Source organism: Bombus vosnesenskii, unplaced genomic scaffold (genome assembly GCF_011952255.1).
Source record: "Bombus vosnesenskii isolate JDL3184/JDL3185 unplaced genomic scaffold, Bvos_JDL3184-5_v1.1 scf7180000013273, whole genome shotgun sequence".
NCBI lineage: Eukaryota > Metazoa > Arthropoda > Insecta > Hymenoptera > Apidae > Bombus > Bombus vosnesenskii.
In genome coordinates this window covers 3,749,987-3,777,402 of record NW_022882931.1, presented here as the reverse complement: position 1 = coordinate 3,777,402, position 27,416 = coordinate 3,749,987, and the positions used below count along the sequence as shown (strand labels likewise).

General features: G+C 39.7%; 1 protein-coding gene across 1 annotated transcript; it reads right to left on the bottom strand.

The window, feature by feature from the left end:
- Positions 1 to 23,731: 23,731 nt before the first annotated feature.
- Positions 23,732 to 25,751, bottom strand: LOC117231642. The gene is made up of 5 exons (XM_033490265.1): positions 25,446 to 25,751; positions 25,154 to 25,338; positions 24,896 to 24,977; positions 24,003 to 24,096; positions 23,732 to 23,922 (listed from the first exon to the last, which is right to left on the bottom strand). The coding sequence occupies exons 1-5, from the start codon at positions 25,492 to 25,494 to the stop codon at positions 23,853 to 23,855; spliced, it is 480 nt and encodes a 159-aa protein (XP_033346156.1). The 5' UTR covers positions 25,495 to 25,751; the 3' UTR covers positions 23,732 to 23,852.
- Between the last annotated feature and the right edge of the window lie 1,665 nt (positions 25,752 to 27,416).

The following is a 27,416-nucleotide window of genomic DNA, read 5'->3' as shown; positions in this document are numbered from 1 at the left end:
CGAAGCAGATAAAGTTTGCAGGTGAATTTTACAAATTACAAGGTGCGATAATTAATTGTTATATTCGGCGTAAAATTGTAAGATTACAGGAACCGTTTGTGCAAGTCAAATCCGCAACTTCAAATTTATCATCTCTCAATCGATTAATGCTATTACAATTAGTAAATTATCGTGCAAGAAAACGTTAACAGAACTTGAAACTACATTGAGGTACATGAATAAAGTCGAACATGAGGATCTTTAAAATCTTTCATTCAAGCAATTTTCCAAGCTTTTAATTTCAATTCCAAGTTTCAGTGGAGAGAAAGGTATCTGAATGCTTCGACGAATTTGCGCGTGAAACGTTTCAAAATTTCTACTTGCTTAAATGGAACGACCGAGGGATGGAGCGAAAAAAATCGACTGCTAGATAGACGATGCTCCATTCAGCGATTTCTTAACACACCTTCCTTTTTTTATGGACCAATTTCGCGATTCTATGCTACGAGAGGGGAAAACAGAGAAGCAGAGAGCCGTTCTCCGAGTGGAAAGTAGAATATAAACAGTGGCGGCGTGGAAACTCGTGCACGAAAATTACACGGCGAAGTGGCGGTTTTATTCTACTCACGGTTCTCGTTTCCCCGGCCAAATCAAAACGACGTAAAAATATTTCTAAATTACAGCGCGAAGTAACACTTTTATCGCCCCGGTGTAATTGCGCTCGCATCTCGCAAAACGAGAACTTTCTCTTGCCTCTACTTTCGCAGTTTCCGCGATCGCCACTTTTCCATTCCTTCTCATTTCCATTCCTGCCGATGATACAACGATCCTATAACCCGATCGTACAAAAACAAATTTTATAACGTGTCTTTAGACGTCGTCGAATTAACCAGATGAAATCATCCCCCTATTATTGCTACGTTGGTAGGAAGTATGATATAGAAGATAATGTATTAATCCTAAAAGGATGATCAAGAATAATAATCTCAAGAATTTCAGGGAAGCAATTTTTTTATACTTTGCGATTTTTCCACCAGCATTCTCGCTATCTAATATTTCGAAGGCTAGCTAAAAGTGATACGAAAGTTTAATTAACACATTAAAGTTATCAAATAAGAAGAAAATGAGATTATGAGAGAACATCACAAAAGATTCGTGCATAAAATTAAGTACGAAGGATACTAATTATAGGATATTAAAGAAAATGAAGTTTTAATGAGTTTAAGAACCCGAGCGAACAAAAACTATCTTAAAGGAATGGGAAAAAATTGTTCTGCCATTTCGAAAAAAAAATCAAACTGGTTTTAAATCGTAAAATACAATGAAGAAAGAAGAAAAATTAGATTAATAACTAAAAATGAAAGAATAAGAAATTAAATGAATCTTTAACATCTTTTACTCGAATCCATAAATAAATATGAAAAATTTCCAAACTCTCTAGTCTCGTCTCAGAACAAGATCTTTCTACAATCGCGATTACAAGGGTACGAGCAAACTTCCATCCGATGGCAGATCTCAGAGCACTCCTCGATGCCCGAAGCAGTGACAAGCTCCGATCATAATTTTCGTTCTTTACTGCCAGGCAGTAAAAACCCGGACGAGTATGGGTGGGCGTTGCCCGCAAACATTGCGTTTGACCGTATTCTACGCGGTATTACCCCGTCCAAAATCGTTTCCTATATTTAGCCACGGACCATGTCCCACCCCCACTTTCCAGACACTTCAAACACCGTTCCACGCTTATGAAACTATCGTTGAAATTTATTAAACCACTGAAAAACTCTTTTCTCCATTCAAATAACACGCTATCGAATCTATCTCATAAGAATCTGTCTCATAAGATCGCTGTGAAACAAATTCATTCTATTTTGGAATGCATACACATGCAGTGTCTTATATTATACGTCAGTTTATTTATATTATACGTCATTCTTATTTCTGTCTACTCTTTAACAAATTTTCTGTCGCAAAATTAAGGCACACTAGAAATTTTCCAAAATGCACTATCTTCATAACTCATCTATATTCAATCTATATTTCATAATTCATCTAAGTAAGTCGATCTTCGCTCGCAATCGGTGCTCCAAACCGCTCGACCCTCAGTCAGACGACGGAAGAATTCTCACTTCCACAGTGCCACTTATGAAACTACCTCAAACATCGACAAACCAAATCTATCTCGCATCGCAATCTCTCGTTAAAACAAGTTTATCCTACTTCGAATCGCAGAGAAAAATATTTACACACACATTCGTGCGCGTGTGTATTATTTTTTCCCGAACGCGGCTACCTGGTGCATGCAGGCGTACAGACGTATGCGGGTATGAAATTATAGATCAGGTGCACCAGATCGCTGGAACATCCGGCTCATTAGAATTTCAGTTTCGTTTAACTTGACGAGGTGTACGCAGCTTTGTGGATCTCGGGCCGAGAAATACAAAAAAAGCCGCGCTTTTAAGGAGCACGCACGCCGCGGGGTGAACTCAAACGTCGGTGTCGAGCGAATCGTCTCGTCGATGTTCGATGAACCGAACAGTCGTCACGCGAATGAACTCGAAACTCGCCGATTGAAATTCATTTCCACGGTGACTCGGGGTTAAAGAGCTGCTTGCAGATTTGCGGAATCAGAAAGGGGATGGAACAAAGGGATGTTTGGGTGAGTCTACTGAGAGAAGGGGAAAGGGGGAGGAAATAACGAGCTTGTGGAGGGATGTTAGCCAAGGGAAGGGATGAAAACGTGGATTCGTCTTGGAGAAATGAATGGCGCACTTGTGACGAGAATGTCGATGAGAGTCGAAGATTCATTGAGCTTGTAGAACCTCTAAAGAACGCGTCAATTGATGGATGAATATAAATGTATATATATGTTCTACTTTATTTATAGAAAATATAAGAATCTTATACATACGAGGGATTGATTGCAAGAAAATTATTTAATAAGCTCGAAATTACGGAATAATTTGTAATTTACAACATGTCGATAAATATCTTGGAATTAAAATAATGTAGAATCTGAACGTCGTCAGAACGACGCAGAAAAGCGAAGGACGAATCCTAAATTGAATGTTTCTCGTTCACCTCGCTATACAGGTTTTTAATGATCGGCCTAGAAAATCGATCCGATTGGAGATTAACCGACATTTCCCACGTTAGATTCGATCGAGGAAAAAGAAGCAACATCCGCCGGCACCTGTAACCTCTCATTGAAAGGATGTTTCTTGGCTGAGGAACGAACCACACCCTTTACGGTGGCGTTCCTTCATCCCCATTCTAGGCGATCGTCACTTTCTCTGACGTAGCCGATGAAACGCGGCATCCTTTTGTTTCTACCGTCCATTCACCTAAACTGGCAACCACCTCGAGGATCGCCGTTTATTCTCTCCTTTTTCCACGTATCTGGAAGAAGAAGAGGAAAAAAGGAGAAAAATAGAATAACGCGGCGGTATCGAAGGCAAGACTCAAGGAAAAAAGGACAAATGGAATGGAAGGGTAGGAGACAGAGTAGGAAACGGGCCAGTATAATTACAGGGACGATCTTGGCTAAGCTGGATGAGTGACAGTGGAGATCGTCTTTCTCAATCTAGCGGCCCTTCCGTAGAGGAAGTGACATTCTAAAATTAACCTGAAAAATAGTATTTCTCTGTAATATGATTTATTGTAGCTTTTCAAAATGTTGTTAGCTCGTACACTGTAAATTATTTGAAAATTCAGTTACAGACGTACAGATTCTTTTGTCTTTTGGTATAATAACTTTGAATAAATAACCAGATAGAGGAATTTTAGGAATTACTCACTCGTATAATTGGTAAAAAAATTTAAATAAGGTTCTTTATATCCAGTTAAGGAAGGGTAGCTTTATGAGCATAAAAGGCAAGTGAAACTATTATGTTATAAGTGCATTTTACGGTCTACCTTTGCTAAATTCAATATTACAATGAACTAATGTATTAGTGTTCCTATCCTGCGCTACCATCCCAAATATCGATAATGGAACAAAGGATCTCGAATAATTTATGTAAAGTTGTTCAACGTTTTATAGCATTCATTTCTTTGAAGCCACGAAGAGTGACTTTATGACCGCAATACATCAATGTAACTATAAATTAATTAAACATATTAACGTCTCTATTCTTTGCTACTATCCTGCCAATCGATATTCGAGCAGAAAGACTTGGAATAATTTGCGAAAAATTGTTTAAATTTTCAATATCGCCTATTTCCCTGAACCGATGAAGAAAGGGGATGATGACTTTGCGGTTGTGAATCACCAGCATAATCATGGAAAATTAACTTACAAATTTATCAATAGAATCAAGTCCATATTATCAATCAGTAAAGTCAAGCGATACAAATTAGAATAATTTAAAGAAATTGTTTGAATATTTGATATCGACCGCTTCCCTGAATTCAAGAAAGGGGGTGGCTTTGTAACCGTAAATCTTTGTGTTAGCATAACCGTGAAGTAATTAAAAATCAACCTACAAATTTATCAGCTTCATATTACCAAACAATAAAATCAAGTAAAAAGAATTGGAATAATTCACGAAAAGTTGTTGAAACTTTGGATATGATCCATTTTCTCGACTCCGTAAGACGGGAGAAGGGTGGTTCCATGGCCGCGTACAAAAGCGGGAAGACAATGAAGGGCGGAAAAAGGGCGCGCGCGAGGAAAAGAGAAGGCTCCAAGGGAGAGTGTATCGAGAGAGAACGTCAGCTGGCCGCGTTCTCGCGTGACGACTCTCCGAACCGTTGGCTCGGCTCCCTTCGTCGCCGAGGAAGAACCCGCCTCGTGTATCTCTGTCCTTCATTACTATTCCATGTGTCATGGTGGAGAAGTGCACGCTCCCTGAGCGTATACGAACAAGCAACAACAACACGGAAAACTGGCCAACAATCAGGTCGTGTGCGTGCCTAAGCCCGTGCGTGCACGCGCTCGCGCACGACCGAGTCTCTAGTCTCTTCGTCGTGTTCGTTCCCTTTTCCAGGAGAACCGCACGGGTTGTTCTCGCAATGTGCGTGTTTAAGAGAGAGAGCTGTGGCTCTAGCCACGCTAGCCCGCAGCGTTCGATGTCAACTCGTTGCCATGCATCTGCCTAACCGGCCTTCGGCTGTCACGCCATCACCGTGGAGCCGCATGATCTCGACGTGTTGCCCTTGTTCAGCCCTGGTTTCGAACTGGTATCGTTGCGCTGAGATCACGAGATCGATGGCGCGAACGTTTGCCGATCCTGGGTGTTGCTGGTCCGTGTGTAAGTTCTACTTCAGCTTAGATAGTGTTGAATTGGATGAAATTTGTTCTAGAAAAGATACCATGGATTGTATTTCAGATCCACATATCGATTGACCTAAGATTGATTTCCAGAAAATGAAATCCCAAGGAAGAGAGTAAATGCTATTGAATTGGATGAAACTTGATTTATGGAAAATACAACAAAATGCGTTTCGGTATCTGAGATTAACTGCCATAAAGTGAAGTATGTAGAAATATACAATACCAGAGAAGAGGATATTCATTTTTATATATTTCATGGGGTTTTCCGATTCGACAAAATTCTACGTTATGAAATTCGGTTACACATAGGTATATAGCTGTCGAAACCAATAAGGATATAAGATGTTTTCAATGGGAATGATTTTTCGACGTTTTACCAGCATCGTAGTCGGATGTTTTAGGAACCAAACGACACATACGATCGATATGCGCGCAATATATTTTAATTCAACTTACATCGCATACAACGTATTCAGCGTACTTAACACACCTCATATATTCAATGCACATAATCTATTTAAAATTCTAACTAAATCCAACCAGTATTTAACCAGTTTTTAACACAGTTAAATTATGTCATAAACAATGAAAAATTCACTGCTACTGTAACAACCAGTTTGATAGCTTTCGACTAAAGATCTTCGAGTAAAATATTTTCAAGAGAATAACTTCAACGTCAGTATGTGCGAAGTAGCGTAAAAGGAGCAACAGTTAGCAGAGTATGAAGTCATCCCATCAGGTGGTCCAAGATCGTTGCACGGTACCGTTGATTGGCACGCAGCAGCAAGTGTAGAGAATCGCTGCAGGCAGAAGGGAAAGAAGCGCGAAGAATCGTCGCGAGGGGAACGTCGAGGGTAAAAGGAACTGCGTGGAGGGTTAATCCTGTTGGACCCTAACCATAGAATCTCTGTAGCATTTCTCTCTTTCCCTTTTCTCCTATAACATAATTGGCCCCTACGCGATCTCTAGTCTGGTGCCAGAAGGGATTTCTAGGAGTTGACTCGGACTGGTCCAATCGCACCTCCCGTTTATATTCCACCGACGAACCTTTGGGCTCCCATATTTATCGGTGATCCAATAAAAGTCAAATTCGATAGCTTCGATCGTTTCAAAACACGATTGTATAAACAATTCGATGATTTAATGATCGTGAGAAACAGTAAATGGATTTTGAAAACAGTAGCGCGTGAATTTTACGATCTTACCTCGATAAAAATGAAGAAGGATGCTCATTAGTGTCGAGAATGGAATAGTATCTTATCTCGATAAAAATGAGGATGAACAGTGGCGCGTGAATTTCGTAGCCGGTTCATTCTCTTTTTAAAATATAGACGAACGTTCACTAGCGTCGCGCGTATGACAGAATCGCGCGAATTTTACAAAAGATTCATTTTATAATCTTACATTGAGCAAAAGTGAAAAAGAATACATTCACTGCTGTCGCGAATACGACAGTAACGCGTGAATATTGTAGACGATTCATTTTACAATCTTATCTCGATAAAAATGCAGGGTGATGTTCATCAGTATCGAGGATACTCGTTGGAACAGATCGATGGAACGATAAATTATTTCAGGTAGAAGTATATAAATCGTATCGAACGATAGTCTTCTGGTCGCGACCGAGAACAAAGGAGAATCAGTTCGGGAAAGGACAGAAACAGAGCCGATGAGAGGGTAGCCGAAATAATTAGCGGTAAGCATGAAGAAGGTCGGGCGGAAGGCCGTGTCCAGGAAGCGGCGTGGGGAGTCCTGTGATCTTTGGGAAGTCACGGGTCAGCTATGTGTGCTTTGGCTCGTTTTTGCTGGCGAATATTACCGCGAGCAATTAGCCGAGGCTCATTAGTTACTGTCCAATCAATCAAACGGACGGACGGAAGGAAGACACTTCCTTGTAAAATTGTTACATGGAAGTGGGAGTCGCGACAGAGACCGGTTTCCTGGAAACTTAAATCTTTCTTTCCCCATCTATGCTCGTATCGCTCATCCTTCATTTATTTCTGAAATGAGGAAGAGCTTTATTCAAGAAGATAACCATCGATGTAAATGAATATTATTTCCAATATCTCCATTAATTTCGCTTGCTCGTTGATGGTTCTCAGAAATCGAATTAAAAGGAATACATATATCGAAGGCAAGAGGCAATATCGCGGCGCGAACGGCGCAGCATCCATCTTCCTCAAGATCCACCGGTTGACCCTTTCCACGGGAGTTTAAACGAAAGCCAGGCAATCTGCCGGCTGGTTGGATCCCGCAGGTTCATTAGTCAACAGACTAAACACTGTTGCCCCATGCCGCTAAGTAAGCTGTAAAGCCTGAACTATCAGGCACCGGCAAAAGGACCAAGCACATCTCGGTGAGGATGAACTCGATTGATCGTCGCCGGATGATCGCGCAGAAATCGCTGTCACGTGGCTGTTAGATTCTTTCCAGCAGCTGGTCGTACCCTTAATGGGCCACTTAAAAGTCGATTAATTACAACCAGAGTAGGTTACCTTCTTCGGCTAGTCCATTTTTACTTCCTGCCCTTATCCTGAAAACTACATGAATCCAACGCGCTTCATGTCTCACTCATAGGTTCATCTAATTAAAGTGATATTAAGGATCAAGATAAATTAGACTTAAGTTAAGTGCAGTTTTACTCCTTTAGGGTTGGAATATCCAACGATTACACGTAATTGTAGCCTGTCTCTACGTCTTTCCAATTTAATACACTAACATATACATATAGGTATGTTCATTCTCTTAGAATTGATAGTGACAAACTTTTCCATCTAAGTAGTGTGTCCCTTAACATGCTGACTGTTGGTCAGATTTTTTATCTTGTCTATAGTGGCAAAGTATATCTTTCTTGCTACTGAAATTTCATCTTCTTTCTCTAGGAGCGATACGTAAAGGCGTGAAAAACCCTGATGGTTTTAGAAAAGACATTTTGGAACAAAAGGGTAAGGTGAAGGTTTAAGACGAAAACAGTCGATCTAACTGGAGTTTGGCAAATAGTCTCGAAGTGCAAATACAAAAAGGTAGCACGTGGTTGGACACAACAGCTCCGGGGGACAGTGTACACGGTGGTGATGTGTGACGTAGTCTGACACTATGTCGGGGCATCGAGTCCCGCTCTGGTCAGAGCAGAGGTACATCGTGGTCGTACATGATGTATATGGTGCGCGGGAATAGGGGCGGGGCGGAGACAGATGGGCGTGCGGAGGATCCCTTTGAGGCTGCCGCATGCGGCGCCAGTGCCTCTGCCCTGGAAGTTCTTCTTTTACCTCTTGCTTCCATCGAAAACCTGCGGACGATGCTTCGAGGCCCGAGCAAGCTTCGAGCCTTTCCCTGGCGCCACTTGAAAACACCGTCGTCGTTGAAACCTTTCGGTGCAAGAATTCACGCAGCTTAGATTTCGGTAGAAACGATTTCGTATGTATATATAGTAGCTACAAAATGTATTGCCATGTCGTTGTATTTATTTTATTTATTAGTGAAAATGAAATGCATAGAATTTGATAGAAAAACGTTTCGTTGGAAAATAATGGTGTATGCCAATACTTTATGTATTAAACCAAATATGTATTTTTAAACTAACAATGCCATGAAATGGATTAGCTTGACTTTCCCTCGATTCCCAGCTTTAGCAGTACATATGTCGAAGCAATCAGATATACATACTATCGTGCATAAGAATTAGGACTCCTGATACATAGTACAGATTAGATTATATGATACAGATTAGATTATATAGTACATATAGATATATATAATGCAGATTCGCATTACATGTATTTTGCAATGTAAAGTACTAAATGAAGTAAAATTTATTCCAACTTTTTAATAAATTTAACAAGTAAGCATATATACAATTGTACGAGCATGTACATTCAGATGTCTTCAGATGTTTCATTCGTCACAACGCTGGTTCATCCGCATAGTTCATCCACCGTAACTATTAACCCGAGTTAGTCTATTTATGTCCATTGGAAGCGTCGATGAAATTTGTTTTCGATCTAATGACAAGCCAGTGTTAATGTGGTCGATTAAACAGGAAGGATGGGAAAGTGATTTTTCTCTCTTTTCTTGTAAATTCACGTTAGATACACGCGTACTCCTTACGTAGATCAGAAAAGGATAACGTTGCAAGTGAGGCCGGCCTGTAATGCGAATGTAATTACTCAATTCATCTTGCGTCCCGACTAATTGCGCGTTCTACGTGATCTCGATTAGCCGGGCCAGCGGTTTAATTGCCCGGCTCGATTTTACGAGTCGCGCGCGATTCGCGTGTCTTGTAATCAGACCCCTTTTGCAGAGTGGAGATTGATTACGGAAACGCGCGTTTCTGCTCGGTTCCGTTCGTTTCATGACACTTTCGCTGCTCGTTATTAATGAACTACACCCTAGGAAACGACTGTAAATGTCAGCCAGCCTGATCGTGGATATTCTTCTTCGTCGAATGAACATCACGTATTTTTTCGTGATCCCTTGCTTTTTGCTCGTTGATAAAACGCCCGTTTACCGATTATATAATTGGATACGGAGAGGAGGCAACGAGCTACGGCTAACTCTGCGCTCGATAAATGAAAAGAAGACGAGAGACTCACTTTGGTCGGGAGGTTTGGGCCGTGGATCAGGCAGAAGGTAACGTTGCCCCGAGGCGACGAGAGTCGTTTTACCAAGAAGTGTTAGGAGATGCCCGCGTGGTATAGAGAGGAATTTCCCGCGAGGCTCGCGTGTCCCGGATTTCAGGATCGGGGGCCCCCGTGAATCCTCCGGCGTCCTCGATCCGCTCTCGCTCAAAAAACCCCTCCTCCGGGGGTTGACTAGCCCGGCTAGAATACGTTGCGAATCACGCGAACCCCGGGGCGACTGAAAGGTTAGCACGGAAACATCAGCTCGCAGATCTTCTTTCTTCCAAGCCTTTGTAGACCGGGGTAGCCTCGAAACTGAATTATGACCGCTGATTACTGTCGTTCGACCACGGTGCCCCTACGCTGTTTTATCTCGCTTGCAAACGATCCTGTCGAATGTTCGAGCGGCGGGCTTTGTAACTACCAACCGATGAAATTCGCGTTTTGGTCTTGTACAATAACATGAAAATTATATTTACATCTGAAAACGTGCGTTGTGGCTAGCGGTAATTTGTGGGTCTTGTGATTTCTGTGTGTAGCGAGGTTTGCATTGATATTAAAGGTTTAGAGATAATTCGGTAAAATTCCTGTTTTATACTCGTACAATAAGATCTTTACATCTGGAGACATGCGTGATGTCAGAAGATAATTTCTAATCCCTGTGATTCTTGACTAGAACAAAGTTTCCATTCACAGAAATGATTGTAGAATAACAATGTAATTCCATAAAATTTCCATTTCATTTTTGTACAATAAGATGGTAAAATGGTACACCTGAAGGTATAATACCATGATGTCTGCTACGTTCGGTGACTCTTTATGTTCGAGGCGGTCACCATAGGGGCTGTGCATATGGAATTAAGCGGATCGCAATAATCCTAAGAAACAGTCGATCTTAAGGAATCCTTAGGAATAATCCTAAGGAACTAAGGAAGGAGGCTCTTTGACTTAATGTTAAGGTCATTAAGTGTCATGAAACATCTTCGAGAGGTTCTTTATGGGTATTGTTCCATCAGGTAAAGATTTGGGAAATTTCGGGATTCCAACCACGAGCGACAAGTGGTGCGGCAATTAGCATCGAGTAAAAGTTTTCCTTTGTGACAACATCGTCACCGAACTTGACTGATTCGTCATCTTTAGAACAGTCAACATCTCTTTACGGCGTTTTTACCCTTAGATCAGTCACCTACTTCACTTATATCTACGCACCAGCGCAACCATCTTCTCTACAAAGTTGTTGGAAATATATATTATCTTTGAATTGTTAATCAAGCATTCTACTCATTAAACCACCTCTATTATCCTAACCGAAATAGGGGATCGATCAGTTCGTGGCGTCGATTGTCTAATCGTAATGGATATTTACGACTCCCATTGACGCGCTTTCTCGCGAGAATTGCTATACTATCTTCACATGATAACATCTTAAAATCTATTTTTATAATGAAGACATCCGTGATGCTTGACGATCGTGTTCTAGAAAATGTACCAATTCTTGCGCTTTCTGTTCATAGCAAAATTTTCAACAGTAGAAAAGATTTTGAAGAATCAATAACAAATACATTGATTTCCCCATTTATGATCCGCGTCAGCAACCACCGGAGGGATCCATTTGATTTACAATCTTCTTCATGAATAGACGACACAGTCGCGTGGCAGACCCTCCAAAAAAGGAGAACACAATGTCGCAGGTAGTTGTTCGTCAGGACACACCTCCTATGATCGGTCGTCTACCTAAACACGAAGCATTGTCACCTCTTCAAATTACCTTCCTAGTTTATACAAATGCGTAACCAATTCCAAAAATAGAGATCGGAAACCAGGAAACAGTTTGAATGGATTTAGCAGCCACCAAAAATGTGTAAATATTTAATGCAAAAAACGTGTCTTGTCCGAAGATTCATGTCGGCTGAGGCCACCGCGTGAGTCAGTCGGTGTCCTTTATAGAGGTGAGGTAGGTCTTTGGCCGTGTTCAGCGGCCGACCTTTGTAGTTGGGTCTAACCTCGTTTGTGAAACAAGCCGACTACAGGCTTCTTTCTTTCTACGCGATAGACAAAGACCGCGCCGCTTGTTCGTTCGACTGTTTAGGGACCTGGTTATAATTGCTTTCGAGATTTCCAATATATTCTAATATTTCTTCGGATTAGTGTTCTTTTATTATACTTCTCCTTCCCTTTTCTCTCAATGAATCAAAACTGTTTGAAGACCGGCACTTTTGGAAGAAATCGACGAAATCTTCTAATGTCCTATGCACCTATTCTACGAACGCATTTATGCATCCAATATAAGCTATCTTTGTGGACGTATATATGCGTTTATCGACTTTTTCGACCTCTCTCACGCTTGTGATTCTTTCACTAGTGTATGAGATGATACATGTACATTTCCTAGCAACGGCAATAAACAAAAAGAAATGAAAGTCCGTTTATCTTCTGTATGTTTCATGGAGAGTCGTAATTTTTATTACACCACGAGAGTCGTGATTGTGAGTAATATCCCTTTGCACTCTGTTGTCGCCGCTGTGGCGACAACGTAAGTATGATTGTAAACAATGTCGGAGTAACTAGTAGTCCGTAGTAAAAATGATTCGGAGTTTCTGGGAAGTCATCGAGGTGCTCAGAATGCAAAGGGATATTATAGTAGTGGCATATATAAATCATTATATTATTTTCTATTTAAAAAAGTGTTCCGTCCTCGACGATCGCAACCGATAGGCGCGTGCCATTCACGCGGATTGCTACCGCTGGGAATATTCAGCATTGAAAGGATTAGGAATAGGTGATTCAGCTGAAGTAGTAAAGTTGCATGATAGTTTGAAGTTCTCAAGGGAAATATAAGAAGGACCTTGTCTAATGGGGTCTTTTTCGGTTCTTTTGCTTCGATTCGATTCGGTACGTGAGAAAGATCGATCGATCTTTGGACGGAATGGCACTGGAACCTATGGTATATTTCGTGGTCACGAGCCACGAGAAATCACAGGTTAGTCCAGTTTTCACAGCCTCCATTTACTCTTTACGAATCGTCGAACCCTTTTCCTGCTCGGAGCGCCAGGCGCCAACGTTTCACGCCTTCTCAACGGCCCGTTTCAGCTCTTTTTCTTTCGTACGGGCGCGTAGTTAAGGATCCTGAAGCATCGTGCCGCTTGCCTTAATGATTTTAAGTCTCTAGGGAATGGTATCCCTCGACTCACCCAACAAAAATTGTTAACATGGTCGTAAGAATAAGATATGAAACAATACAAATACATACATTCTCCTTCTTGATATAAGAATTGGATTTTTTACAGAAAAGAATACTTTTTTTAAAAAAACAAGACCATATTCCTCTATAGATTCAAATTTATCTATTGAAAATTGTTAGCAATGACTACACGCCCATGAATTTCTACGAATAAATATAAAGTACAAATATTATATTTTTCTTCGTAACTTGAAATATTGATTTTTTTTTCAGAGATAAAAAGAGAAAATCTTGTTCAGAAATACTAGTTATAACTTTCTATAGATTTCGACTTGTTTAGATAAAGGTTATTAACGATGATTACATCAATGAAACACTACGAAGAAAAGTAAGATGTAAATATTTTCATCTCTAATATAAAAACTGTCACTCTGTCAAAGAAGAAGGAGCAATTACACCGCCACTACAAAAAAAAAAAAAAAATGAACCAACCTGCCAGAGAGACCTACAGTATTATAACTACACCCATATTACAGAGTTAACGAAAATATTGCGGCGAAACAAATTATCCTTTCCAATCTATATCCCTTCGATATCCGGCCGTATTCCTCTTGTCTGCTTTTCTCTGTCCTACCCATTCACTCTAAGTATTCCCTTTTCTCTGTCTACCCTATTCACCGGCCATTTCAGTGCAAGTCATTCCGGAATAATTTATAACCCGAAGGATCGAGCTAAACGGCCGAGCTAAGTTAACTAAACGCCGTGCTAATTTCATTTAACGCCTGTATCTGGCGAGCACGCCGCGGGGGGTTGTTTATCGAGTGTCCCTTACGACTCGTGGCCTCAATCACCCCTTCCCGCTTGTTCCCTCGCACTTACCCTACGTCGAAACGAACACGGATAGCACCGCAACCCTTTCACGATACGCTTCTCCAGGAAGTCAGAAACGTTTCTTTTTAGCTCGTTTTTGGGCGGTGTCCTAGTCGTTGGATGGTTAGTGCTACTTCTCACGTGAAACGATCGAGATACACGACGACGGAGAGAGAGAGGCAAGAGGGAAGAAACGATGCCAGACGATGGTTTCTTTCGCCACGGCAATCAAAACGAATTCGATGGCCTCGTTAATGTCCGGTTTTATCGATTTGGGACGAGCGTAAATTCCGCGGCGCGACACGTAACCTCTCTTGACTTTTTATTATAGACACGCCGTGTTTCACACCGTGGAAACGCGCTGATTTAACACCCCACGGTCCTATTGAAAATTACGACGCTGCCTGGTCTACATTAAGAAATTCGTTCGGCTTCCGAGTCTGTGCTCCGATCTTCTGATAAATTACGAGCCAATTTCTGGCACGCTTCTTTCGCATCGAATCGACCGATCTATTAACCCTAAGGAGGTCGCGATACTCTCATGGAGATGCGTATAAGATCGCGGTTTGTTCGACAGATACGTCGAACAAATCTTAATATCTGCAGTTGTTAACTTTGTGGAACGATTATACGAATATACGAAAAGTTTCATTTCATCGAAATATTATATATGTTCAATTGATTTTGTTATTTTCAAAGAGAGAAACAAGTTGATAACTTGTAGAATAAATTAAAGAACGTACACTTATCGTTCGCCTCGTATTAAAACCTGACTAGATTTTATTAACTTCGGCTTTATCGCTATTTCTAACGACTAATTATCGTCTTTTACGAGGAACAAAATGTCTTCGACTGAAGGAAGCAATAAGAGAGCTAATGGTTTGGTATCATCACTGTCAATATTTGTTATATATCCGTGTAGAGGTTTATTTGCTGTAATTCTTTAGTAGTGCTTAACGCTTCAGTAGTTACTCTTTATTTACAAACCATACATCTATCCATAGATGTTTACAAAATGATTTCATACATGTTTGTCAGCTTCCATATCATAGCCTCTGATGTAGTGGAATTTCATATGTAATATTTCTTTTCTCGATAGCCAAAAATGCGTTAAGAAGAAGGAAGGAGAAACATCGAAACCGAAATCTTTGGAATAGAAAAGTTGTCTCAACGATGACGACCCCCGTCTTTCTCCATTGACAATGTGCACCAAGGGATTCTAACTTTTTCGAGATTAATTACCAAGAGCTCGATAATATCGGCACGGTAGCTTCGTTTCGACCGACACTTTAATGGCCGACACATTGATTCAAAGAACAGGACAGTGGAAAGAAAGGAAAGAAGAACGAAAAGGGAGAGACAGGAAGGGGAAGGAGGGGAATAGATACAGAGAGGAGACGGTAGCAAGGACGTCTTTTATTTCTTTCGTCTCCTCTCGGTACTACCTGGCACGCTCTTTCTCTTCGTTCGCAGGAAGATAAAGGATGGTAATTGTTTTTTTCTCTCTTTTTTCTTTTTATTCTCTTCTCACTGCTGTTCCTCTCGTCGAGTTTCTGTTCCTCTTGGAGCGCACAGGGCGTCGCGTTGCCTCGCCGTCATTACACGGCATGACAAGGCGCCTCTGTTCCAGGCTCCTCGACTTCTCGCCACTTTTTCTGCTCCCCATTCTCGTACCACCTTTTCACACGGCTTCTGAACGGCAGAAAAGACTTCGAACGGCAGGAAGCGACGTCTCTCCTTGTGCACGGCCGTGATAACCTTTCAACCCTCTTCAAAAACCGTCTTCGCATTGTGAACGAGCGGCTCGAGTTAGTCGGGGGAGGGAACAACCGGCGATAAAAGTCGATGATGACGAAATATGCTATCTCGCGATTGTAATACGCTCGCTCGGCCATGTACGCTGTGTAGCTCGCTTCGTTTCACGTCGCTTTGTTTAGACTTCGGACATTTCTACACCAGCGGTTTGTTTAAGACGTAGAGTTCGTTATATTTATTCTCTTAATAACATTGGAAAGGTTTGTACTGGAATTGTATTCGCTCGAAAATGTTACAGCTCTTTGTATTAAATTCATTAACTGATCAACTAATTTTAGGAAACTTGTATCTTTCAATCCAACAGGTTATTTCATCGACGAATGAAAATTTCATTTTCAATTATATCTTACCAAGATTCTTCTGATTAATTTCTCTCGCATGATTTCCATTTATGATATCAGAGAATTAAAAGTATTAAAGAAAAGAACATTAGAGAAAACAACGAATATAGAATATTTATACACTCTAGTATCACAGGTTTAAATGAATGAACTATCGGTGTCGTTCCAAGAAAACCGTCCACTGTTTTTGTCGTGGTACATTCGTGGATTTGACTTGTTCTTTCACACGACTCGTATCCCGAGGGAAGTCGAGCCGGCAGGTCTCGCAGGTTTACGAGGTCCTACACTTGTACACTCGCCTAATTGATCTATGGCCGACCGTCTGTTCTACCTGCGGGGATGAGAAGGCGGTAACACGGACAGAGACACGGCCGAGGCAAGCGTGCACACGCAGAATATCAGAGTGAAAGCCAACGAGTCTCTCAGGGTGGAACGGAGCAGGAACCAGGAACAGGCCCTGCATTTATTGCCAGCGAATTACTCTGTGGAAAAAGCTTGCATCCTGCCGAAGAGAGGCTGCTCCTCTCACCTTCCTTCGTCTTCTGATTTAGCAGCAATCCTCCTAGACAAAAATCTTTTCCACTTCGTAAATCACAGTCCTCGTTTGAAAACATTAAAGGAAATTTCAGAGAACCCTTTCTTCGAATAAAGGTTTAACGATCTTTCTTGTGCGATGATTAGGGATAAAGTTTTATAATACGAAGTGAAAAATTAAGATGAAGCTTTTAAAGTACAAACTGATGAACTGAGATACAAATTTAGAAATACAATGGTTTTTAAATACGTACACAATGATATTTCCATTTCCATTATTTGTGGTTTATCATGGCCCCGAAAAATTGACAAGTTGTAAATTAAATTCTTACAGAAAAATTGTTGAACATTTCAAATTAAGTACAAACATTCGAGCACGAACAGGTGATTTTTTCAGCCAGATAAAATCACGTGGAAGTTCCAGATTAATTGAAATGCTCAAACATGAAGACGCGATCGTCCTCAAATATAAATTGTTGATCATTTCAAACTAAATCGAACATTTAAACACGAATAGATTATTATTTCCATTCGGACGAAAATAAAACAATTCTCCTGCATCTTATCGAGTAATACACATCACTAATACATCTCCGGCATATCTATCAGATTCCACGGCCGAATTTTCAATCTTCGTTGCAACAAATTACCCGAAAGAGCTTAATTCCTATTCTCTGACTTGCGATTGAAGAAAGTCTCCTAAAATCGAGCGCGTCCCTAATTCTCAAAGCAGTAGCAGTTTTATCGCGCGGCGTGATCGATCCGCTCCCATGTCCCTGGTGCATGCGAATGTCACCGCACGAGAGTCTCGCGGTTCCCAGTCGATCGTTTGTACAACGGGTGGCGAGGCCAGTGGGTCGAAATGTTTGGCGACATGGTCGAATTATCCTCGATGCAGACGTGACGAAGAGGGTGAAGCACGATGACAACGTGGAGGGAAGGCGAAAGAATAAGAGGAACGGGGAGAGAGATTCACAGAGGATGGCAAACAGCGAGCAACAACAAGTTGCTCGTAATAGGTCGCCGATCGGGCGGCGGTCTCGTGAAGCCATGGGTCGAGGAGAGAGCGAGTCCGTTGCATGCCACAAATTGGCTCAAATATTTACGCAATTGGCATGATAACCGCATTACGTGATTATGTACGGTTGTTGCGCGCGATCCCGATGCTCACCCTCTCATCCCATCATCAGCACCACCCTTCTCCCCTCCGCACTGTCCCGTTTCTCTCCTCTCTGTTCTCCATTCTCTCGTCTCTCTCTCTCTCTTTCTGTTATTCTGTGCTCCGTTCTCCATGACCTCCCGTATAAACGGCAAATCAGGGTTATTAAACGACCAGTCGCGAGGCACGCGCATTGTTCCCGCCGGCCATGCAACTTCCGCTTCGACGTTCTTCCGGTTCTTTTCGCCGATCGCCTACCGATTCGCCCCTCGCGGCTCTTCAATCTTTCTGCGGACTTCTGCGGAGAAATCGTCGCAGTTCCTGATTATGAAAGTCGAATGATTTTTTATAAATACGTTCGATTAGAATTTTTCGATAGACCCAACCTGTGTAAAATTTTGTAGTTCTGGGATTATCATGTCTGCAACTTTCTCTTGTTGAAAGAATAAAGGGCCTTGTACTGTTTTAGATTATCAGTACTTGTTGTGGACTGTGTTTCAAATGCTTCTAATTGGTTGCTTACTTTGATCGTAGTTGGAGTTTCTTCTTTTTGTGTTTATAAAATCTATCACGCATGATTTTTTGAACTTAATAGGTTATTAAATAATTGAGTAATAAATTTTAGCGTACTATATCTTTCTTACAAATATGACAGAAAAGTATGTCTCTGTCTTAATCTCCATACAGTGGAAGTTGGGTCATTGTGGTCAGGAATGTCGAATGTGTTATTTTATGACGATAAAAGAGGCGAGTTAAGAAACTTCTTATACCTATTCCTTGCTATGAAAATAAGGAACAAAATTCTTCCTACAGTTTGATAGAATAATAGCACGTGAATGTAACTTGAAATGTAATAAACGTGAAATATCGAATCAAAGATTAAGAAAATCTTTAGCGTCATACTTAATTCAATTTCAATTTTACTCAAACTTAAGAAATTCTCTTAACGATGAAAAAAGGAGAGTTTTTCGAAAATTCGGTTTAGAAGTAGATGTTATTTTTGTTATTCAATAATATAGGTAAAGAGTCATTCTTCTTTTTGGAATGATTCGTTTAAATGATCGATGATTTCTTTTAGTCGTGTTTGCATCTCCAACGATTCCATGTTAATGCAATATCGTGAAAAATAACGTGTGATTCCTTAGCTATGAAAAACGTACCACTGGCGTACCGCTTCGTTTCCACGAGTAATGGAAAGAGAAAAAAATAGCCGCCGCTATAATTAGTGTCCATTTGAATTGATTGTAAAATGCGAAAACGAAGTAATCGCAACCGGTGTGTACTCAGAGACGATAGAAAAATTATAGGCGTCGCATACCGAAGAAAATATGAGAGTATTTCATACCAGGTTTTAATATCGATCTCTCATTAATGTCCTTAACCTGTTCATGCTCTGATGTACCTTGATCGTCTTGAAAAAATTATACCTGGAGTACTATAAAGTGATAAACAGCCGTGAATTATAGTACGTATAAAGTACTCAACGTCGAAGATCGTTTTATTCAATTAATGATTCAATCGACTTTGCTTTCGTCTTGCATTTAAATACAAATTCAAATACTTCCATTCGAAATCGAAATATTTAAATCAACATCTAAATATCGAACTACAAATCCAAATATTTAAATTCATATTTAAATATTAAAATAGAAACTCAAGTATTTAAGTTCGAGCTTAAGTAATGGAATTCAAACAACGAAGCGGCAAGCTATTTTCTAAGAAAATAAACCATCGCACAGCTCGTACCTGATATTTCAAACGCAACCTTCTGCACGCATCAAATATCTAATCAATCTGCAAGCAGAAACAAACACATCTTGCCACATATCTGATTTGCATACAACACTGTAACATTGCTCCAACACGTTTATACTTCCATCGTCTGTAAGTCTCTTCCAAAGGAACTAATCCTTCAATTATTCTAATCGATGCATCGATGCATCACCTTCTCCACATACCTCGTCCACACAAGCAAACTCAACAATACAATTACCATAAAACCGCAGAATATTGATTTTCATAAATGGTAAAAAAGATTCCATATATAAACATTGACAGCTCGGCAAGCATAGTTTTCAGCTACACAACTTCCACATAATTTTTACTCGTCAGAACATAGGAAATTGTTCACCTAACGTTAATATCGTCGGTTGCAATTATAATAATTCGTTTTTTTTTCTCATTCAATCAAAGACTAGTAGTATTTCACGATTAGACTGCGAATATTCATGCAAAGCCATATTTCTACGAATGTAATTAAAAAAAAATGAGATTTAAGTAGAAAATTGTTTTACCCACTAAATGTCATACAAAATACTATTTCATATATTTCATATATTTCTGTTTGTTTCTGCATCCTAAAAATTCTCACAAATAGAAATACATAAGATTGCAAGCCTAACTGTAACATACAACAAGTTTAGTTACTCTGCGCGAAGTTTAACGTCGAATTTGAAGATGTTGAAACTCAGGTGGCCGAAACAACCCTACGCGAGTCTATCGAAGGGCTTGAAAATAGGAAAATGGGAGCCGAGGATCGTCATCCCTAGTCCCGGAGGCAAAGTTCTGCTTCGTGATTTTGCCACGGCCACGGCGGAGGCTGCTTCTTCTTCGAAGATACAGTTACTCCGGCCGGCGATCTAGCGTCGATCCGTTACGTAACACTCCGTGGAAACGCTCCGTGTCGACTTCTCTTCGTCTCTCCGCCTCCTCCGGCTGACGGTGAACGCGCGTTACGTGCGGTTTCCGTAAATTGCTACGTGCAAACCAGCCAGGCCCTGGTTCACAGTGGTGCTCTCGTCCTCGTATACTCTCTTCTGTCTTCTCCTGGCTCATCTCGCGCGCCAGAAAACACACCAGTCGGTGGGAGTCGGCCCGGTGGTTGATGTTACGGAGTTCGCGGAAACGCGAGGGTATTCAACGAAAAATCGGTGCCGCGCGGCGGCTAGCTAGCGCACGGAAAGGTGAAAACGTCGTACGTGCGAATTATCCGTTGGCACGAGAGCAGAGGAGAGCAAACGAAGGAAAGAGAAAGAAGGTACACGTAGAAAGTGTAAGAGAGATAAGAGCAGATATTCCAGGACGAATACTCTCCGATACGTCTCTCCTCTCTTCTCCGCCTTCGCTGCCACTTCTTCTGTTTCGGTGCCGTTGTTACGGCAGCCGGTTCACCACGGTAGTCATTACTTGAATTAAATAATACTCGGTATAATTATTTGGAAAGTTTATGCTGAGATGTATGGGTCGCTCGTTCGAGGGAACACGGCCGGGAGAGCGCGCGGCTTTTAATTACGCGGCTGCTGCCAAACAACGTTTCTTCGAGGATTGCGCGCGCTCTATGGCCTGGCCCACGGGGTAATTAACCGATGTTTAGAAAGCTGCACGACTCTATCGATGACGGGAGACCGTGTGTCGTGTCACGAATCTGGGTCTTCGAAGGATGGATCGTTTAAGTGCATGGGAGCATTGTGTCGTTCATTGTTCGGCCCGGCTCGTCACGTTGCGAATTATCGCGAACGGTGAGAAGCGGGAGAGAACGAAACAGATAGATCCACCGAGAGAGCACCGCTTCGTTGGTAATGAATTAAAATTACCAGTTACGCGGCTGCCTCCGCGTAAACACCGAGCATTGATTTAAACACCGAGATTATTGTAATTACAACAATTTATTGTCTCGGGGTGCAATCGGAGAAGGCAAGGGAAGAGAGGCAAGCGAGAGCGATCGGTGGCGATATCTCTAGTTAGGTTTGCGAAGTTGGTGTTACGTTTCAGGCGCGTGGCGCCATCTTTCCATCATTCAGGAAAATTGAACGTTTATTTAGAAATTTATTTTAAATATTTCTTTAAATAAATTTCACATATAAATAGTCGGAAACAGTTCCGTAAATTTTATTTTCGCCCTAAGTTTGCTTTGTTTTCGATTCACTGAATTTGTAGATGCTTCACTGTCGCTTACTATGGTAACAATGTATTACAAATTATGTTTCGTAGCGTTAATAATTGTTATAATAGTAGGAAATTCGTATACGAAGAGCGAATGAAAGTTTTATCGGGGAAAGAAGCTGAAATTATACACTTTGTTGTTGAACAAAATATGTGTTGTTTCGAGGGTTATCGACGGTAGATGAAGGTTCCTTCAAGGCTTCTATAAAGTGATACCGAAATGACTTCTCCTCGAGGTTCGATCCGCCCGCGTTCTGACCAACAAGTGTTGCAAACGATCACGTGGCTGATCGAGGCACAGCCCCGTCATTATCATAACTGCTTCTCGAGTACTAACTCTAATGTCGATTTTAACGAGAAACTGTATGCACGGTCGTGACAACCCGAGGGTTGACATGACGCGTTCTACTCTGCAATAACTAATAACGACGCATACCTATCTTCCCTCTTTTAAAAAGATCAAATAAATTTTGATACAGATGATATTTTTATTAACGAATGAAATTGGATGGATAATAAGATCAAAAAGAAGTTCAAAAAGCGGTATCTTCATCCCTTAAAAACATATATATTTTTATATTTAGATGGAAATGGTTTGTAAATTATTGAATTAAATGGGATGAATAATGGACAAGCAGTGGAATTTTCGTCTCTTAACAGTTTAAAAGAAATTGGAATAAAAATGAAATTAAATCAATTACAGTGAGTGGATAATAAATTAGGAAATATTGTCAACCCTTAAAAATCTCTACTAAATTTATATAGAGAAGTGACTTTTATATTATCCATTTAGATTGGATAAATAACAAATTTAAAGGGGTAATTTCATCCCTTAAAGTTAAGAATAAATGTTGGTAAAAACGAGTTTTGTATCAGGCAGTTAAATTGGATGGATAATAAGATGGAGAAGGAAATAGCTTCTTATTTCGTATATTTTTCATGGTGACTGTACCCGATGTAAACCTTCGCGATATTGTGACCCTTCCCTCCAGTGTCATTTTTTACGTACGCCACGCGAAATCGATAAAATCGACAATTACGGGAGAGTTGGTTGTCATGTAAGTAAGTACTTACATACGTGTACGCTCACGTTTCGAGCAACGTCTAGGAAAATTATCTCCCATATGACGACTGACAGAGGACGCCTGAAACTGCAATTTCGCAATTGTGCGATCCTTCCAAGAACTGGCGCCGGCTATCCTATTCCTTTTTCAGAATCGACATATGCGTTATGTTTATCAGAACCTCCTAAATATACAATGAAGCACGAAGTAGATTTTCGAAGGTGAAAATATTACAATTTCTTTTCTCGTTTATTATTTAAAATTTTGTAAGCGATCTTTTACTAAGTCGTTGAAATATTAAATATCTATTCTGTACTTTCAGAACCGAAGTTTTGCGGAATTTGGAGAAGAAGAAATTATTCCTTCGTCAATGGAAACACATTTATTCCAATCTAATGTAAAAAAAAAAAAAAAAAGAAATGGCACGATACAATAAATTTCAAAAACTCTGAATCGCAAGATTTAGGTGATATATTACACGTACGAAGCAGAAGGTTCATAAAATCGATATTACTTCGCGCGGTTCGATTGTCGAACAGTTTGCACGCAGATGCGTCAAACGTGTCAGTCGTTTATTTTTCTTAATGTCAGCGATCGATGGCATATGCAAAACCATCTGCCAGTGAAATTTGGCAACGAAATTTTTCAGATTACATGTTGTCCTTTGTTCGATATTCCATGATTGGTGTTAGCAATTTTCCTCTTGAATAATAGCTTTAAGCACACTACTAGCATAAAGAAAAACTTGGTAAAAACGCAGACGAGAGAAACAGTTGTGCGACAAATTACAAAGAAACTTGTTCAGCATATACAATGTTGCGTTTGCAGTTAGTCATTTGGGTAAAGAGACACAAAAAGAACATTTTAATTCTACAAAATTAGCATGTGTCTCGCCAAATCATAAAATAAGAGTTTCATTCGAAGTAAGAGGAGAAAATGACGTTTGAAAAAAGAATACATCTCCTATTTACATATTTATTGTTCTCGATATTTAACCCAACACCTTACACCGACAGCAATCATTAAAGTATATTCATCCGTAGGCACAGCGACGTCATCATCTCGCTTCTTTAATGCTAATTGTCCTCTGAAATCACAGGCTCATTTCCCGTTCTCTTCTTCCGTTTCCATACGTCGTTGTCCACGCTTTTTATTAAACGAATTAACGAAACATTAAACCAACTATCAACTAGACAGTTTCGCACTGATAATTTTGAAAAACGTACTCATCTGATGTGTCTTTGGAATAGCCAGCCAAAGTTCGCCAGAGTTCTCGAGGTCCTTCTATCGCGAGGGGAAAGTGTTGCCAAGCCCAAGCATCTGTTAAAACGGTAGGAAACGTTTTAATAAAATTTTCAGAATGTGTGTAACATTCATTTTCCTTTCCTTTTCTTTTTTCGTTTGTTGCAAGTCTAAATTTCGATCGAAAAATTAATTTTTTTTTTAGAAAAAATTTAATATATTAATTACAACTTTGTATGCTGCTACTTATTATTCCTGTCGCTTAAATAAAATAATAAGTTATGGACAGTTGTTAGAAATCAGAAAATTTCTTCCTTTTCTTTTTTCGTTTGTTGGAAGTCTAAATTTCGATCGAAAAATTAATTTTTTTTTTTAGAAAAAATGTAATGTATTAATTAAAACTTTGTATGCTGCTATTTATTATTCCTGTCGTTTAAATAAAATAATAAGTTATGGACAGTTGTTAGAAATCAGAAAATTTCTTCCTTTTCTTTTTTCGTTTGTTGGAAGTCTAAATTTCGATCGAAAATTATTTTTTTTTTTAGAAAAAATTTGATATATTAATTAAAATTTTGTATGCTACTACTTATTATTCCTGTCGTTTAAATAAAATAATAAGTTATGGACAATTGTTAGAAATCAGAAAATTTCTTTCTTTTCTTTTTTCGTTTGTTGCAAGTCTAAATTTCGATCGAAAAATTAATTTTTTTTTTTAGAAAAAATCTAATGTATTAATTACAACTTTGTATACTGCTACTTATTATTCCTGTCGTTTAAATAAAATAATAAGTTATGGACAGATGTTAGAAATCAGAAAATTATTTTACGATTATCCTGACTTAATCGAATAAACGATCGTATAAAATTGATTCGTTACCATCAATCGAAGGATAATCCACGCGTCTCTTTATAGGTCTCGAGAAAGTTTTGTCGCTAGCATACGGTGCCCAGGATTCAGCCTTAAAGATGAAGAAAACACACGCTAACTTTATGTAATATAACTAACAATTACAAAAGCATTGAACATTCGCACGAGACAGTACTCTAACCAATACACCGTCTGATCGAAATCGCTTATTCTACTGTGCGGTATAAAAAGTATGAAATTAAGATACTGTGTCTCAATTATTAATACCTGTGCACGACTATTATAGCCTGAGACCTGTGGAATGTTCCTTCGAGACTTCAAAAAATCATTATAACCCTCGCTACGTCCTACACGAGGAATGTTCTTGGCAATTTTCAAGAAGAATGCCGGTACCTCGTCTGCTTTAGATAGATTTTCACAAGCCAGCAATGCCAAAACGCCAACCGTAAGAGCTAAAATGTTTTAAAGAAGAAATTCTCACAAAATTCACTCTTGATCACTATAAAACGGACACTGCACTCTCGGCACAAAATATTCTTCATTTGAAAAATAAACTCACCACCAACGATAAAACGTCGTGAAAATCCCAAAGATCGCAAACTCGTCATCTTCTCGCTTTGGATCTGCGAACGAATCGATTAATTCTCGATCAGTCTTGTAAAACAATTAACTAACAAAACACTGTGACTTTCCAACAAATTTTATCTAACGACTATGTCCGCTCGTTCGATCATGATCGTTGTCTGCGAAAACGTATCGTATACTCGAACAAGCCAGCAGAGCAAAGTGCACACGACGCTGTTTCCGCGACTGTATGTGGCAAACTGAGCGATTTTTCCTAGGACTTCTTCCATTATCGCTAAGAGTGGACAGAATACTCCTGCACCGTGGGCGAAGTAGAGTTTGCACGGCAAAGCCCCATTGCATTTAAATATTCCCGATGTTTGTGATGGCATCTGCGCGATGATCACGCGTGAGAAATCTTCTCAACGTGTACGTTCCATTACGTTCTCGTTGTTTCAGCCGACGTTGAAACCGAACTTGAAGATCTAAGATGTTCATTCTCGATTTCTTTCTGCGTATACGTTCGCGTAAATACGAAGAAGAAGGGAATGCACGATAAGTGTAATTTTGTTGATTTTCTGATTTTAAAGTTACGTTAATATTAAACAGAAGGGTATTAACGTAACGATTAAAAACGACTAAAATCTCGTTCAAGGATATAAATGTTGTAAAAGTAGTTGATCGAGTTTTATGTACAGGCAACAAATACGACTATTAAGATTAGCGATATTTTAATATATTCGATACTGTAATATCAAATGACTATAATCTGCTAGGCCCAAACATGTGAGTCATTTAAAAATAGCTGATACGTTGACGAAGTTTTATACAGGGTGGTTGGTAACTGGTAGTACAAGCGGAAAGGGGGTGATTCTACGCGAAAAAAGAAGTCGAAAATATAGAATAACAATTTTTCGTTTGAGGCTTTGTTTTCGAAAAAATCGACTTTGAATTTTCGCTCGGTACGCGTGCACTTTATCGCATTTCGTTATAACGGATCTCACTGTAGATCGTTGTCTCGATGGAAAAATTAAAAAAAAAAAATAAAAAAAAGAAATTTTTATTTTATATTTTCAACTTCTTTTTTCACTCCCTTTCCGCTTGTACCGCCAGTTACCAACTACCCTGTATAAAAGTCAAAAGTATACTTACAAAGCCAAGCTTTTTAACACTAGAAATACCACACCAGTCAAAATAACTGGTTCTACAATTTTATAAATATGTCGAGTCTCGTTTAGGAATCATGGTCCCTAATATTAATAATATCAAAAATGTACTACACAACATGGAATTGCTTCTGTAAGGAAGTAACAAATCAATAACTATAAAAATATTCTATTATTGCGTATTTTTTAAAGACTGGTTTTGGTAAAAATAGCTTCGTGTTAACTATCGGCAGTTCTAATGTTAATATCCTCATATCGTAATATTATACGAGAAACAAACTTTGAAATGTTGAAGAGGATAGGAAAAACACATGTTTACGATGGAAACAAAATATAGAGACAATTTTAGTAACACGCGATCGACTAACAACGTACTGAATTCTAAAATTGCTTCCTTGTGAGATATAGAAAATGTGATTTATAATGTTTCTCCCCTACATTCTTCACATGTAAGGAAATGTATGTAAGGTTACGGTGTATCTGCGGAAGCCAGAATAAAGAAGAGAAAATTGAAACGCTTTCTTGGGAAGTTTGTTCTGCACGTGTCACTTACCTTCCCGTGGTCACGATACACTGAACAAAAATTGTCAGCTATCCTTCTATTTATGCAGCGATTTAGAATGCATTAAGTATTTCGATCAGGTTGATTTTAATGTGAATCGATGCTGACACTTGTTGCACCCCTATCCTCTCGTCGAATGAATTTGAAGCTGAATGTTTGTCGCTGAATAATTTTTGTCTGTGGAATATTTGAACCGTCGCTTACGTTTCGAGTATACCGCGAAGATTTTCTGAGATTG